This window comes from Platalea leucorodia (genome assembly GCF_965183815.1).
Source record: "Platalea leucorodia genome assembly, chromosome: 3".
NCBI classification, from domain to species: Eukaryota; Metazoa; Chordata; class Aves; order Pelecaniformes; family Threskiornithidae; genus Platalea; species Platalea leucorodia.
In genome coordinates this window covers 68,090,469-68,107,834 of record NC_138825.1, presented here as the reverse complement: position 1 = coordinate 68,107,834, position 17,366 = coordinate 68,090,469, and the positions used below count along the sequence as shown (strand labels likewise).

Sequence of the window (17,366 nt, the reverse complement as noted above, 5' to 3'; positions counted from 1 at the left end):
CTTTAAGACCTCAAAGAACCACTTAAAACCACAAAAATACCAACCTTGTTTGTACAAGCAAGCAGGTGTGCATGGACAGCATGCAGATATCCCCTCCTGTTCACAAAAGCAATTGTGCAAGTCGTACACAAATCACAGCAGGTTGCATTAACAGTTCTCCAGTCCTACTCTAGATCTATTTTTAATTTAAAAATAAACTGTGTTACACATTATTTCAATATTCTGCTGGATAACCGAGCAAGGGAAAGAATGAATTTAAGCGCAGTCCATAGAGAGATAATGTGAAGGCTATAACGTAAGTGAAAAATGGCCATGTTGCTAAGATAAGGCCCCAGCCACCAATCTCATTGTCAAGCCTGGCCATCTGTCAGAAGAAACCTGATTTACTGCATATAATACTGCTATACTTGATTACTACTATACTGCTATAAAAGGCTCCTGGTTTTTTAAGCACACCAAAAGCTACTTTGTAGCAACATAAAAGGGTTAATAAAACACCTCCTTAGAAGCCAAGCTTTATGAAACCAGGTTTCAGAACTTTAAATCAAATTTCACCCAGTTTCAATGTCACTGATAGATTAAATTCCTTTATAAATAAAAATATTAAAAACAGGGAAACAAAAACTGAAGAAAAACATAAAATTATAGTAAATTACAGTTTCAGCCTTTAGGTAAGGCTGCTTGCACCAATGCTTGTTTTTTATGGAGATTATTTTGATGATGGCCAATTGCAAAGAACTTTAGAAAAGGCACTTTAAGAAACATTCCTATAATATCACTATTCAAGAAAACCATTAATAAAGAGGCCACTTTCCTTCATTTGATAACTAGTCTGGACATGCAAACTGTTTGCAAGAGCACTAATGACCTGAAGCGTCCTTAGATGGGGGCCTGTAAGCTCTACATACAACGACGACATAACACCTCACGGTGTAACAACTCAGATGATTGCATCTAATCCAACTCTTCCCCTTCCTACACACCAGGACAAAAATGCCTGTGTATGAGATTCATCCTTCACATCAAATACCCACTGAGCAAAACAGCTGCAGGTACTTTCTCAGGTTAATCAAACAAATCAAATAACAGCATCTAGTAATAACAAGACCATTTTTCTCTCTAAACAACAGCCCTGCACTGCAGGTGCTTTTGTCCCATAGCGAGCAAAGAGGAGAAAAACACGTCCCGAGCAGCTGCTCATTAGGTGAGTACCATTCTGCCTGCACAGCAAATGAAGCAAATGTCACGTGGAAAACAAAACCCCACAGTTTACGGTCATGTAATTAGACACAGTAACACCGGCATATCCAAAAGAGGAGGGAAGACAGGTAGAAATTACAGTTGCGCAGGCAATTTACTTCTGGGAGTTTATAATTTTTGATGTTCCTGGACTTTAACCCTATCATTTCTTTTAATAAGGCTTGTTTCCAGCTTATTTTTTTCCTATTATAGAATAACAGGTAACTTTGAACAATCACCACCTCTAAAAAAAAACCCATCCCCAAATAATTATTTATTTTGAATGGAACACTTTATTTAAGGATACTGAGAAAATACTCTACCAGAACAGACCAAAACAAATGCAAAATGTATAGGACCTCACCGTAAACATTATAAAGCGGTGAGAATTTATTGCAAGCTTACCTGATACTCGTTGGGCCAGAAAGTGCTGACAGCCAACTCCGCTCGAAGCCAGTCTTTGCCAGTGGAGCTGGTGACGTTCCAGATGGGATTAGCCAGTGGCCCTTTGTTCACCCTAACCAGGATGTTCAAAGTGCCTGGGTTTGCTCCGTTCTTGCTGTACAGAAGGTAGCTGAAATCGATGCAGTGAGTATCGTTTTCTTTCATCGTTGGGAGCTGGAGTCGAGTCTTTTCTCCGGGGTCATGGTCTGAGGAAATCACTATCATATATGATCCTAAAGAAGGGGGGAGTGGGAAAGGAAACAAAACAAAACAGTAGTAAGGAAAAAGACAAATGCCAAGAAACTGATTGTTCAACTGTGAAAAAAGGATGGAATGCAAAGGTTTTCATATCCCAAAATCTCAAAATTCAAGTAGCAACAAATCCAGCAAGGTATAAAACGCCTAGAAACATCACTGAAGCAGTATCAATAGAAGACATCGCGTATCTCTGAGGACCTATCTAGATGCTTCCACCTACAAACTTTTCTCTCTCCTGTTTTAGGATCAGATAATTGGAAATAGGATCACAGACAGACTGAATAAAAATAATGAGAGGACCAAAGGATCATCATCATTCTGACTGAGGTCACTGAGGCCAAAATTCTCTCAGCTCACTCCACAGGTTTCCTGAAAATGAAAAATATGGAATAAAAACATCCACATTCCTCAATGCCCATTTATCACACCTTTCTCTACCCAGAAAAAGAGGCAAGACTTGAATTTTAGATACATTAGCAATAGAAATAGCTCACTTAGGACACCAAGCCACATTTGTCCTGAAAAGTTGGGTTTGCTGCTCCATTTGCCGATGGATTTGAGGGGGTAACAGACGTTTCTACAGCTGGAACAGAGCCCATCTTGTAAATTTATTTTACAAGTATACAGAAGACAACAAGCCAAGCCTGTCTAGCTACTAAGGCAGAAAGCTGAAATCGGATGTTTAAACAGGTTATACAGGACATAATGCTGGAACAGTTTGTCCTGGTGTTCTGCAGAACGGACAGTAAAGACAGGGCTACCATCTACCCTAGCCCTAGAGCACCCCCATTTCCTCAAGAACAGCAGCTCCATACTAGGTACTATCTAGCGAATGAAGCCCACAGAACAAAGCTTCTGAAACACAGCATGCCAGGCAAAACATTACAACCAGGTGAGAAAATCCAACTTGGTATACAACCGTAATCCTTGCTGCAGGAAAGTTTCCTAACCTGACCTTACCTACCCTCCTGCTTAATGACTCCACAAGCTTTACGTTGACAGATTTTCCTTCTACTTCTAGTCCTAAAGAGCACCACAATAAAGAGCCCTTCCTCCTGAGGAAGACTCAGATGAAATCCATCAAAAATACAGTTCAAAAATTAGCCTAAATTAAACAAACAAAAAAAAAAAAACAAAAACAAAAAAAAACCAAAAAAAACCCCAAAAAAACCAAAAAAAATCATAGATTTGTGAGCACTTGTCCAAACCAGTAGCCCCATAGAAGTTCTGAGAATATGTACTTATATGCACGTACATTGATGGAAAATGTTCTCTGAAGCATGTAGTTGTATAAACTATTACCATTCTGTACATTAAGTTTGTCCTTTGATTTTTATGCAACAAGGAATATTGTGTTCTAGTATGTCCTAAACCGTTGTATTAACCATTCTGAAAATTGTTAACAAGCTGTTGCTCAGGAGAAGATGAAAATTTATGTATATGGATTAAGTCATCTGTGTGACATGCTAATTTACAGGCCTGTAAAGATATTCTGTGCAAAAAAAAAAAAAAAAAATTGTAACAAAAGAGAAAGCAATACTACAGAATGAAAGCAGCTCTTAATAAAGTACAGTACCAGGATCTTGATTTTTAATACTCAAATTGGGGGGGGGGGGGGGGGGGGGGGGCTAAAGAAAACTACTACAGTGTAATATAAGCACCTAGCTAATATTTAGAATCATATGTAGATTCCGTTATTGGATTCCTTTTTTATTGGAGACTGTGGCAAAGTATCAGTTTCTGATCATCTCTTCATCATTAATACACATTTATAAAGACACAAAGGAATCGTATTACATTATTTAGGTGTGCTGTGATTAGAAGTCTTTAATGATTATGGTCTAGAATCAATTGGCATTTGCATGTGAGATGCTCAAAAATGTGCTTCTAAGGCCATGTTCACTGGTGTGCAGTTATTATGCCCCTTGACTCTAGAACAAACTTAATCAGTATAAGTATGTTTGTAATCTCTATCTTAATAATACATATGCTCTGATTATTCATGATTGCTACACTACAGAATAATATTTTCAAAATTTTTCACAATAAATACTATGCATGTGGCAGGGGGAGGCTGTACGTCAGCAATTTGGGTGTTCTTTTTCTACATGAAAGTTAGAAAACTGAACAGGATCAGTGAAAAATTAGAAAGACTGCTTTCCATTACAAAGACTGCTTTCCACACTGTTAGCCGAGATTCTCCATAGCCATTTACACTGCCTCTTAGCCATATCTGGCAAATATTTCTAAGCAATAGACAAAAAGCAACTGACTTTTTTTCCCCTACACAAAATAAACATTAACATTTCTAAAGCTAAGATCAGGAAGCAGATAAATCCTCTGACTTTTTCTGAAGGGAATCTATAGGGGGAAGGAAGGAGTAGAATAAAAGAACCGAGTTTTGCAGAATTTCTGAAACGTCATTTCTCTCAACTTATCTCAACAGAAAAACATTGAGGAGGTGGGGGAGAAAAATCACAATCAAATTACAAGAAATAAACTAGATGCATTTCAAGATCTTGTTCCTATACCAAGATAATCTGCTGTAGTCTTTGGAACCTTCAACATACATTTTTCTGCATATCAACACATTTTATAGTACTCTTATTTTTTCAACTTCATTTTTCATCATTTAAAAACACTTAGCAGTAAATTTGCATATATCTAGCTACATGTGTTAGTCCTACAGCATTTCATGAAATGCTCCAGACAAGATTCATAAACCATTTGTCACAATGCCAAAGCATCTGTTCAGCATCTTGCAAACTACTTCCCCCAGCCCCGCTTTTTAAACTTCTTAAGAGGCTATATCCCATGAATGTACACAACCTCACTCCTCCCTCAGTCGTCTATCTACTCCAAGAAAATCAGAAGCCAACGCCAAAGTCAACTATACATCAAATTTATATCTTTGAAAAACACAGAAAATATTTTCTTACACCTTTTATAAGAAAATCATTCTTTATTTGTAAAGAAATATTATGTACTAAAATAGGACTGAAAGATTAGGGGTTTTTTTTCCCCATTTATACATGCTTGTAATATTTTAATTCAAAATTTAAAAACCGCATGCAAAACTTTAGCCCTAGATTCTCTCTCTACAGTTTTTTTTCAAAACAAGCATTTCCTTTAACACTGAAAATTGTATTTTGTAGTACTATGTATGTGGCACAAGTTGCTGTGCAATCCATTAAAACAAATGAGGCCACATAAACATGACTAATAGAAATTACAGAAAGAATAGTGTTTGAAACAAAAGATTTATAATTAGATGTCCAGCTAAGTTTGAGGTAGCATAGCGTTGATGAGAACCAAGCTATAAAGTTTTCAAATTTGAAAAGGTATTGGCAAATACTAGACACTACTTTTATAAAGCAACGCCCACTGGAAGAAGGATCACAGTGGGGATGCATTCCCATGAAAATATGTGCTCGCAGAATTAGCACCAAATGCCCCCTTCACATACTAAAACAAACGTAGGTATTTCATAAATGTTATTAGACATGAAGTAAAAGGATTAAATAAAACCACTGCCAGAAGATTTTCCTTTAATTTTTAAATAATTAATTAGGTACAGCGAACAGGAACTGTGCTGATATGAGATAGTCATTTATAACACTACCCAAATGAATGTCAAAATGTATGTATTAAAAACAAGACCTTCAAAGGTAACGTATACTCCAGCAAACACTTAGCTATTAGCATCCAGAGATCCCAGGCAGTCAGTCAAACATCTGACCTGTTCTCACGTACAGGTACTGCAACACTCAGCTGACCATGTAAATGGGCAGACAGCATTTATATTTATGTACAAACGATGAAACATAGGCATAACTGCATATGAAAAAAAATCACACACAGAGGAAACAAATATGTAATACTGTATTATTACCAAGTCAAAAGTTTTCAATTAATAGATGTATTTAATATAGGGATGACAAAGCAGCCAAGTGGCCATTTTGCGGAGCTAACCAACACCTTGGATTATTTATTAGTGACAGTATCGCCACAGTACAAAAGCAAGAGGTGCTAAGCAAACCTCAGCAAACCACTTCAAGCAACAATTTACCCAGATATTTAATGTTAAAACAGAGAAATAACAATAGGACAGGTGATCACAAGGTAGATGGTAAGATATTTTCAGACTTGGCAGAAACATGAAGTATAAGCGAGAGAAATGCTCATAAACTTTTTAATCCCTAAGATTAACTATCTATTTGATATTTTCCCATGAGAATTTACAGCAACTGTTAGAGATAACTATTCACAACAGTGCTCCAGCCTGGAGCAGGGGAACAGGGTGAGGAGGAAGGAGCAGCAGAGACCAAGTGCTATGGACTGACCGCAGGCCCCTGGTCCCAATCCCCCTGTGCTGCTGGTAGTGGTGGGGAATTAAGTTAATTTTTCCCCAAGCCAAGTTTTGCCCGTTGACGGTCGATAATTGTGATTTGCTAGAGAAGCGATCTCCCTGTCTTTGTCACAACTCGTGAACTTTTTCATCTTATTTTCTCCCCTTGTGCTGTTGAGGAAGGGAGCAAAACAAGTGGCTGCATGTGGGTCTGGCCAAGGTCAACCCACCACAGTTGCCAAAAAAGGTACACAGTAGCAGTTAAATAGTTTTACCTAATCACAGTTAGATACTGCATATACGAGCTGTTTTATTAAATCCCAGTGGAGACAGGTTCTGTCACTTTTGACATTGTTATTGGCCTAACAGATCGAGCACAAGCAGATGCAAAACACTATATACACCTACTACCATTGCAGACAAGGAAGAAAAAAAAACAACTGATCTGTGCTCTGTTTCCTCTAAGATTTTATAATAAGGAAGTTGCAAGTGAGTTGCCTCATTAAAAAATCAAAATTATTTTAAAAAAAAAAAAATCCATATTTTGGGCAATGAAGAAGAAGAAACTTAACATGAAAGAGCAAAAGTTCATTTTTTCTTCTTACAAGACCGAAAACCCAAATTTTATCTTCAGATGATGCTGGAAGAAATTAGAGGTGAAAAGTATTCAAAGTCATAATTTACACCTGGACAAAGAACCATTGCTCTTAGCTATTCCTTTCACTGTCTATTTTTCACCGTGCCCAAGTGCAAAGTCTTCAGTTACTCTGGCAGTAGGGCTGTTACAAAATGCATCACAACTCATCAGTAACGCTTTTCTTGAAACATGTAGTTTGACATTTCTGTTGCTTCACCTTCCTTTCGGTAATTCCCATAAGAGTCTTCCCCATCTTTGCCAGTTTACAGTCTTTAAAACTCATGAGGAACATTCTCTTTCTCCCAACCACACTTAAGTGTTTGATTTCTCCAAAGCAAACTCCACCCTCCCATTTTTGCTTCTCTTAAGTTCTTTTTATTTATTTGCCAGTTAATAGTTCCTAATACCAGTCCTGATATAAAAGGTCAACCCAATTCTCTCCTGCACAGAATAGAAACATCAGAGCATGAAACAGCTAAGTAACACTGCCTCCTAAGCCTTTACTCAGTTCATGCCAAGAATTCAACTTCAGGACCTGACTTTCAGAAAGATTTTTATGCCTATTCAGCACTTATTCATGAACCCGCTAAAAGGCATCTACACAGGTATGGAATAAGAGACATCAGATTTTTCCTTAGCCATATTATTAAATATATCTGTATATTGCTCATAGCTTTCACTAGGTTTTGTTTATTTTGATAAGCATTGAACTTGATGTTCTAGCTCAGTAGCAAGGACAGATCATCTCAGAATAAATTAATTCTTTAACTAATTACTTGTGAAAAGCCTTAGTGTTTATCTCCTACTGAAAACCAAGCTTTCTTGTCATCTAGCAGTTAATTGCAGGTAAGAAGTCATGCTAAGATTAAAAAAAAAAAAATTCCTTAACTAAAATATGCCTGCTGTAACGTACCAATGTGGCAGATCAGGTTCCCGATCAAATTATTTTCTCTCACTTCCTTGCTCCCTGAAAAACAGGCTTCTATTTGAAGTGTGAAACTTGTAATTTTCAGCAGGCTGGTCTTCGACTCCTCCAAATCTTCTTTCCTTCAAACAAGTACTAACTATCAAACCACCTCTATTTCAAGGGCACACTGTGGTAACTTCTCTGCCTGCTACTGTGCTCCTTCAAGTCACTATGACACGACTGTGTCACCTTCATGTGAAAAAAAAAATTTGGAAAGTTATGCATTTCATATGCAACTAGATTTCTGGGTACAGAGGTGGATTCAACTTTGTGGTTTGGTGATGGGGAAAACCACACTGATTTACATCCCATTGTTGTAGGGAGTAATGTGAAGATGCTTAAGTAGATGCACAGAAAAAGATCAGGTAAAAAGAAGTCTTCCCCATAAAGTCAAAAGAAGGGGTTGTCTTCATTTCACAGCAATGTCAATGACATGAGGTGGACAGTCAAGGTACTTAAGTGCATTATCCTAAAGCTCAGGACTATGTGACCTTTTTATTTCATTTTTTAATAACTACTATATAACATTATAGGCCCCAATTAGGTTTCAGGCAACCTTTACGAGAGAGAGTAGGCAATGAACTCACACTGAAATACAGAAATAGGCTTGCAACTGGAAGTAGATTGCGAACACAGAAAGTTCAGAAACTTATATAATAAGTTTATATTATATTTATATAAAGTTTATATTAATTCACAGAAAACCTACATTTCCCAAACACGAGTATTTATGCTTATTTTGTTCTTCAGAGTAATATCCCTGTGATCATTTCACAGAGGGCCCTTTACATGAATTTCTGTAATTTGCAAGAAGGGAAAAAATAAAGGCTAATGATAAAACCTCAAAAGCTATTAACTTTTTCTTCTGCAGGAAGGATATTCTTTTCAAAAGAAAAAAACAAAGCCAATTAATAAATTAAATAGACTCCAGGTAAACCTCCATCTTCTTGGGTTTAAAAAACCTCAAACCATTATAGCCTCCTCTTCCTCCTTCGCCTTCCGTTACCCAACAGATAGTGACTATCTGCCACCCTAGCACAGAGAAAAAACAATATTAAAGACATTAAGAAGAAAAACTAGAGACAACATTAAGCTTTCTAATTTTAATGCCCTACCCCATCAGTTTAGTTTCATGTCTTAAGGAGTGTATCTAGAAATCACAGAATGATAGAATCATAGAATGCTTTGGGATGGAAGGGACATTTAAAGGCCATCTAGTCCATCCCCCCTGCAATGAGCAGGGACATCTTCAACTCGATCAGGTTGCTCAGAGCCCGATCCAGCCTGGCCTTGAATGTTTCCAAGCATGGGGCATCTACCACCTCTCTGGGCAACCCGTTCCAGTGTTTCACCACCCAATAAATAATAAATGAAAAGACACTATAATCCTACTTAAAATACATTACTTGATACACACACAAAATATGCAATATCATTATATCCTGATTTGCCTGTCAGTCAGATGCTTTCATTAAAAAAAAATCAATAATAATGTTATTGCTGTAAACAACACGAGTTCTCCAAAATTTCTTTGGATGGTTATGATTCAGAGGTATCTTTCCACACACCTCGCTTGCACACAAGACTCAAATTGTTGAAGGCTTGATTCAATTTCTTACAGATTGTCAAAAATGAAAGGGCAAAAATCAGGATCACCAATTTCAACTTCATTGCATGGCTCACTGCCAATGCACCACAACTCAAATTCAAGTCAAGACAAGACTCTGAATTTACCACAAAGATTAAAAGCAACAATAACCACAAAAACACACAACACGAAGACAGCGAAAATTTTTCTGGAGAATGCAATCCATTTATTTTTTTCTTCTACTTCCCATAGAGAATGAGAATTATTAAAATAACCAACCCGAAACAGGTCATTAAGCTACACCATGTAAATAAAGGCAGAGTACTCACTCATTCAAACAGAAACTCAGGCTAATTGACTGCAACAGCTCATCAATTTTGCACAGACACTGCAATTTCACATGATGAGAAAAGATGTCCTGCCCTCCAGCCTGTACCTGATGACGCCAAAAGCACTGCTCTACAGCAAAGTCATGCAACTGGGATTCCCCCATCTTCCACACCCACAGAGGTAAAGCAACAGGGAGACAGCGTGACAAGGCAGCACAGAATAAGGCCAATCCAGACAAGATAAATCAAAGCAGGACCAGGTCAGCCACAGAATTAGTATCATGAGCGCAACAACACTTTACCAGTATTAACACCTATGATACAACTGGCATGATACTACTATCGCTCATGACTTGTCTACTCCATAACAACAAGAAATGTTTGCCAATTAAAAGGAAAGGGGGGGGGGGGGAAACACCATGTTTCAAAGGTATGCCAGTATTTGGAGCAAAGTTTATGACGAAGTTTTGACTGAAAATCATTCCTCAGGCTATAAGCAGCTACAAAAGTTCTGTTCCCCTTATCAACATTTTCTATATGAATAAACATGAAAAATATACACTTCTGAAGTGTTTGAATTCCTAGTTTTCTCATACATAACACTAGCTTCCTGTGGATTTGTTTGTACTGATGCAGAGAAAGAAAACATGATGAGATGCCAGTTTCTAAGGTATGATAATTTAAGTCTTTTCACCCTGTTTTTTCTTGTGATGGATCTTTAGCAAATACATAGGCTTTAAGCACTCCAAAATCTGAGACAGAAAAATGTCAGCAACCAAAATTTGTAATGGAAGCCTGCAGTGTCTGTACAAAACAGCATTTATCTTATGATGTGCTCTTTTGAGCAGTTTCTTCCAACAAAGCATTCCGAAAATGACATTTGATATGGTACATCAGGCAAGCTTACGAAAGGGCAGTGTTACTGAACAGTAAGCTGCATTTAAGTAACTGAAAAGCACACGGAATAGTTTTGTATTTATTTGGGAATTAAGCGAGGCACTCGGTCATGAATTTGTGACATCAGCATCCATGAATGGATAGCTAAGCTGAAAGTAACAACAGCTCTGAGTTGTCTGAAATTCTGTTGTAAAGCCATAAATATCCCACAGATGGTGGCACGGTGACTGTAGGATGCTTCTCAGTCACCCGGTGGCTGATCTGGCTGCCCGTGAAGCAGCATACATCGGTCCAGCCATATGTCTGGAAGAAAATGCATTTTCTAAGTGTGAACATCAAGACACTTCCAACTTTAGAATAGTATCAACTCGGTGTGAAGTTATCCAATTGGGATATCAGATAACTGGGTACCATTCGGGCCTGCACAGCCTAAAGCCAATAAGATGTTCCAACGTGCAGATGCCCCCAGAGCAGCAGCTGACACTGCCAAACCTCGAGGCATCCTGCACCTCCTGGGGAAAATTCAGTCCCATGAAGACACAAGACACCTACAAACAGCTGCAACAACTTCACTGTATGAAATACAGGTGCAGAAAAGAGTTGAAAGCCATTTTGCTTCACCATTGCTGTAAACTGCTCTGATATTACTTGGTTGGATAAGATGAGCAGTAATGCACAAGCAGACATCTCCCTGCGTGTTAGTTTTGTTCCACCCATTCTTGTGGCAGACCTTCCAGAATGAAAGACCAATGGTGGCCATTCTGTGTCCACCTATAGGACTATGATGACACCGTATCATCACCACTACTGAACATAAACCGAACACCCAAACAGACTCTCAAGCCAAGGGGCATTTAGATTTTTAAATGCTTATTAAAGGGACACACTTTACTGAGAAGATTATGAGCAGACGGCGACCAAATTATCCACTTCCTCTGTAGGGTATTATTTATTCAGAAAGAAATTAAAATGAGATTTAAAAATATTAAAAGCATTCTAAGGCAGACAGTCTTATAGAAAATGTAAGTGCTGAGCATTTGCATAGGTCTTTAGCATACTGTGCATTTGGACTCGATGATCCTTGTGGGTCCCTTCCAACTCAGGCTATTCTATGATTCTACGAGTTCATGCAGAATTCACAAATGTCAGCCAAGGTGACCTGAAAGCTCGCTGCCTCTGAAACGCACAGGGCTTTTCCTCCCAGCACACAGATACACCCCACGTCCTCCTCCATCTCTGCTCAGACCCTTGCATGAGCCAAATCAACACTCAAATTCAGTAAAAAACAACCCAGGTCTCCTGTCCCCCTCTTGAGAGAGGCAAGGGGACAGCAAAGTTGGATTTCTTCCCAGGTGAGAGAAACAGACTGACTCCTGGAACGGCCCAACAAGCACCAGAGTCAGGTCAAGATATGAGAGGAAGCTGAAGCTGCAATACCTACATGGACAAGTTTTGGGTTTTTTTTTTTTTTTTTTCCCAGGGGAAAAAAAAAAAAAAAATTAGTTAAGAGTAACTTATTTCAAGTAGCTGGAAAGTCTTCAGAGAAAGACAGCTCAAAAAATAGCTTTAGGATTATTTTCTCTTCATTGCCAACTGAAAAAAAAAACCATCCTGCAAACTCTCTAGGTTTTTTTTCCCCTCCTAAGTACTAAGTGGCATTTAGATTTTAACTGAATGGGAAAATATAATTTTCGAAGCAGCATTCATATTCAGAGTGTCTTTAACATACTAATCATTCTTCCAAAAGCAACAGTATTTAAAGTGCATTGAGAAGATATTTATTCCTATCAGCATAAGACACTGAAATTGAGAACAGAAATTAAACTGGTCATTCCCAGGATGAGCGTGTGACAGCAGAAAATAAGAATTAACAATCTGCTGAGAATACGACTCCCAAGGCTCACCAACAGTCAAATAAAGGCTCAAAAGCCGTAATCATTACCATATGCAACAGCAGATTACAATTGTTATTACAGACCTTTCAGAAGAGGAAATTATATGCCCTGTACGTCTTGAAAGTAGTCTTAGAATTTATTTAAAGCATGGGAGGTTTATAAAATAGTTTCATTAGACGACTTTTTTTTTTTTTGGTAACTGGAAGAATATTCATTCCTTTATTTTGGACCACTTTTTTTCTTGGCACTAAATAATAGTTTTTCCTGCTATGAAAACCATTTTCCTCAGAACACTGCTTTGTGCAACAGTGACCTGAAGAATCATCTTTTACTTCGAGGTTTTATTCCTTTTACAGGTATAGGACCTGCACTTAAGGAGCTGTATATCCCTTTGATTAAATGCACAACACGAATTAAGAACCAACTACTGATAAGAGTTACCACTGATAAGAATTTTGAAAAACAATATAGAACGATATTTAAATCGTGGAAATAATACTTACCTATACATTCAGAAGATAGATCTAATAGCAAATTGTTACCTCTTCGTCAAAATATCACTCATCCTCCTCTCTGAAGTACATACCTTACTTTGTAGTGATTCACGCTCCAGTTGAGAATAACCAGGAGTTGTGTCTTTATCAATACAGCTGCAGTACTATTTAGTGAACTTAAGTACTTGCTTAAGGAAAAAAAAGCTGGAAACCTTGAAGTTTATTATTTTCAAGGAAGTCTTCATTCTGTCTTCAGACCATCAACTACACACGGTTATGCAGATTTGTAAAATAAAATCTTAAACAATTTAACAAGCGTGGTACATTAACACTGAATGCCCCGTAAAGCTCTGAGTTTTACACTGATGGAAAGGAAAAGGCTAAAAAAAGGAACATCTACAGACAGCTACTTCTGGAATGTCTTTTGATTTTCCTGTTACTGACCGTGATGTTGATCTTGCAAGTGCAAACAGCCCTATAATGCATCTCTATGATAATCATAATAAATAACTCAACACCACCTAAAGCGAACAGTCAAAATCCATGGATCCTATATATCCAAAAACTGCACTGCAGAATCCTATCCAAGAATATGAGGATACATAATCCGTCATATTAAATACCATGAAAACAAGATTAAAAACCCTAAATATCTGCTGTGCACCAGAAAGGATTTATACAGTCAATAAAAACAACAAAAATAGACAAAAAACCCACCCAAAACACAGTTGAAACATCTGTCCTGATACTCTAGGGAGGCTTAGAAAACACATTAAAAACTTAAGTTCAGAAATGAGAATTCCTCTCTCTCCTAGATGCTGGAGCTCACAGCTAAAGCAGCTCTCCTCATGCTTCACCTCTTGCTAACAGCCCTCCCGTTCCACAGACATCAACTACTCTTCTCTCCCAAATACTTAAACTGATTAGCATTAATACATTACATCCACAGTAATGGTTATAACCCGTACTTAGTTTGATGTTTGCTGCATCTCCATCAGGCACGATGGAGGCTAGGACGCCTGAGAGGTCATCATATTTTCCATCTGAATTAGCTGTTTTAAAATAAATGAATACATAAATAAATAAATAAGCTCTCCCTATAAACCCTTCCCTCTCAAATTATATTAGCAGCTCAATTGGTTTTACACTCTAGTACACACCATCCTTCTTCTACAGGGAAATACTTTCGAGATGGATGGAAACAACCCTATCTATTATAAAAATCACTCATGCTAACATACTAGCATTTTTTGATACTGTTTTGAAAAATATAATTGCGCTCAGCATTCAGCAATGGGAAGAACAGCAAGGAGAAAGACTGCATATAAACTAGGATTACTTCTCTTTCAAAAGAGAACTTGAAGTTCACAGCTATTAATGGGGTTTGGTGGTTTTTTGTTGTTCTTCGGAGGATTTTGTTTTGTTCTCAGAAAATATCTGTTTATGAAGATCAGCAACTTTTCTCTTGACACCACACTTTCCAATTAATTAAAATTTGAAAACAGTTTTTTTTCCTTCCAAATAGCTAGTCTATACATGCTAATGCTATTTAAATCCTCCTTTATTTTGAATATTAAAGTTCACAATGCCAACAAAATACACTAAGCGTATTCATCGAAGCCCATAAAACATTCCTCTACCTGCATGAGGTTACCAGCTAATGCTTGGCACCAACTAGTGTGATTAACCTAAAGTTCTAAAAAATACAAAACTGGTAAATCTACCAAAAGATGCGCCATATGACAGATGAGAACCTAGTCTCAGTTTCAGAAAACTTGTGAGCTTTTAACACTAATATTCATTAGTCAAACATTGTACTTAATTATTAGGACTAGGAACTGAACCCATGTTCCAAACGTAATTTCTTTTGCAATTGAGTTATTTCACATTTTGGTTTCTCCAATGACAGAGTACAGATACCAGAGTACCAAGCCATCCAAGGAGCTATTTCATTTTCTTTTCTTTTTTAAACTGCAATTAAGCTTTTAAATAAAGTTTTCGCACTTGTACTTCCTAAGGGAATGTATAATTTGTACTGAACTAAGAGGATGTAGCAATGAACAGAGTATAATTTCAGTCTCTAAAACTTTTCCTTTAAAATTAGAATTTGCCAAAACCACAAAGGAACTCTAAAGTTCTTGTCAACTATCAATCCTAATACTGCCTTTATATGTTCTGAATGTCCAAACAGGATACTCAGAGTCAAGTGTCAAAAAGCATCTCAGAAAATGAAGAGAGATTAATCATATAGTATTCTCTTCTAATACTAAACTTTTTAAAAACCACTTCTTTCTATGAAAGGAATATAAACAAAAATTAGGAAACAAGCACAACTGTTAATCATGACAAAGTAGTTTCTAAAAAAAGTTTAAAAGAAATATTGATTTCCTCTTATGCTTTACCTATCAATCCTCTTAAGACTGAAAAGGGCTAACCCATAGAATCTTCCCTATACAAAATGGAAATCCACAACAAATAGGGAAAGAAAAAGGAATTTAGACTCTTTCCAACAAAAATAGATAAAAATAGGCAATAAAGTCTGTGTATTTTCAGTTGACAGGTTCCTTTCTCACATATAAAAAACACACAGCTTTTCCTGGCATTTATGCACATCGAGATATTTCAGGGGGGAAAACTGTGACAGTAGAGAGCAGAACACTTATGGCTCTGGTAAGAGACAGCTATTAAGCACTCAATTACAGAATTCAATTAACGTTTTAGATAATTGCCAACCTGAATCTCTCTTATTGTACCGACCTTTCACTTTTTGAAAAATTCCATTTCCTTTTTCTATCCTGTAGAAAAGACAATCCTAATTTCTTCAGTCTTTCCAGAGAGGATATGCTGCTGTCTAGCCCTCTGTCATTTCTGCTGCTTTCCTCTGAGCTTTCCTAAAATGGGAATTCTCCTTCCATGCTCCGAACTGAATACAAGTACTTACTCTTCTAAGTGAACTAAGAAAAAAAACCCAAAAAGACTATTTTATATATTTTTACACAGAATATCCGATACAAAGCAACCACAACAGCTGCCTTTTTCACAACAGCATAACAATGTGGACTCACATTTAATTAGTAATTCACAACAACCACAAAATCCACTTGTGCAGACCTTGCACTCATGCTGCTGATCATTCCACCCAAGTGTAGTTGCAAGCCTGCCCAGTTTCACCAAATCATTTCTTTTTCATTGTTTTTCAGTTCTTCTTGATCAGGCATACCCCCATCCATCATAATAATTTTGAACCCCAGACTACCCTCTCATAGGCCTGCAGGCTCGGCAACCTGGATATCCTCAGCAAGTCCAAAGGACACTTGTTGTTCTGTCATCCAGGGCACTAATGAAAATGTTAAGAACAACTGGACGCTATCAGTGTTTTGCAAGCAGCTTTTCACCTACTGTAAAGCAGTTTCCATTTCATCAAGACGTTTCTTCCCTAAGCTTAATAGTTTTCCCTCAGCTTCACAGGTTATGTGGTATCTACTGCTTCACCCTCTTGTCCTTACATAGAGAAACAAATTTGCACTTCATTAAATATTATGGAACTTCCTTCTCCCTACTCCCCAGCATGTGTACCTTTGCTCACTACCACATAAAATACACTGTCGTGTTGAGTGGTGGTTATGGAGCTGAAGATCATCAGCTCTGCTGAACAGAAGACATTTCATTTCAATGCCTACCCCTAAGCTATCCTGGTCAGCAGCAGGGGCACCTACTCCCTGGCCCACAGGGATCATGGAGGACACTTGCCCCCAGGGCGCTCATGGGTGACTCCACCCAGGCCATCCAGACCGGCCAGGTGGCCTCCAGGCACCTGGCTCACTTGCCCCTCCTGAGCCCTGTGTGTCACCTCCACAGCTCCCAGACACAACCCTCCCCACACCCCTCCTAGTGCTTTCTCAGTTCAAAATGCTGGGGGTGGGAAAGGGGGGTGAAGGGGGCTGCGCTTCAGCGGCTTTTGTAGCACGATGCCAAGGTTATCGCTGCACGTCTCAGGCTAGCCTGTTGGGAGGAGAAGCCATGCTGAAATGCTGGCGGACAACGTAAGGCATGAACTGGAAGAGTGCAGCATCCACGCTGCCGGCCGAGCGGTGCCCAGAACTGCACCTGGAGGACTTGGAAGTCAAGTAACACCGGCCCAGCGCAGAGGGCTGCACAACCAGGAACCACGAGCGAATGAGACCAGCTGACAGCGTACACACACCAGGTTTTTAGGTGCATCTTACTGAACTGCACACTATGGTATGCAAGTGAAGAAACCCATGGCTCT

At 38.2% G+C, this 17,366-nt stretch overlaps 1 protein-coding gene across 2 annotated transcripts in view; it reads right to left on the bottom strand.

Annotated features, from left to right (window-relative positions):
• The window catches only part of PTPRK (protein tyrosine phosphatase receptor type K), a gene marked incomplete at both ends in the record, with an annotated part of 415,598 nt that overhangs the window by 274,015 nt on the left and 124,217 nt on the right, over positions 1–17,366 (bottom strand). For both annotated transcript variants that reach the window (XM_082305949.1, XM_082305950.1), the window contains one exon: positions 1,645–1,916. In XM_082305949.1, the coding sequence (XP_082162075.1) occupies positions 1,645–1,916 (272 nt within the window). The remainder of the gene's footprint in view (positions 1–1,644; positions 1,917–17,366) is intronic.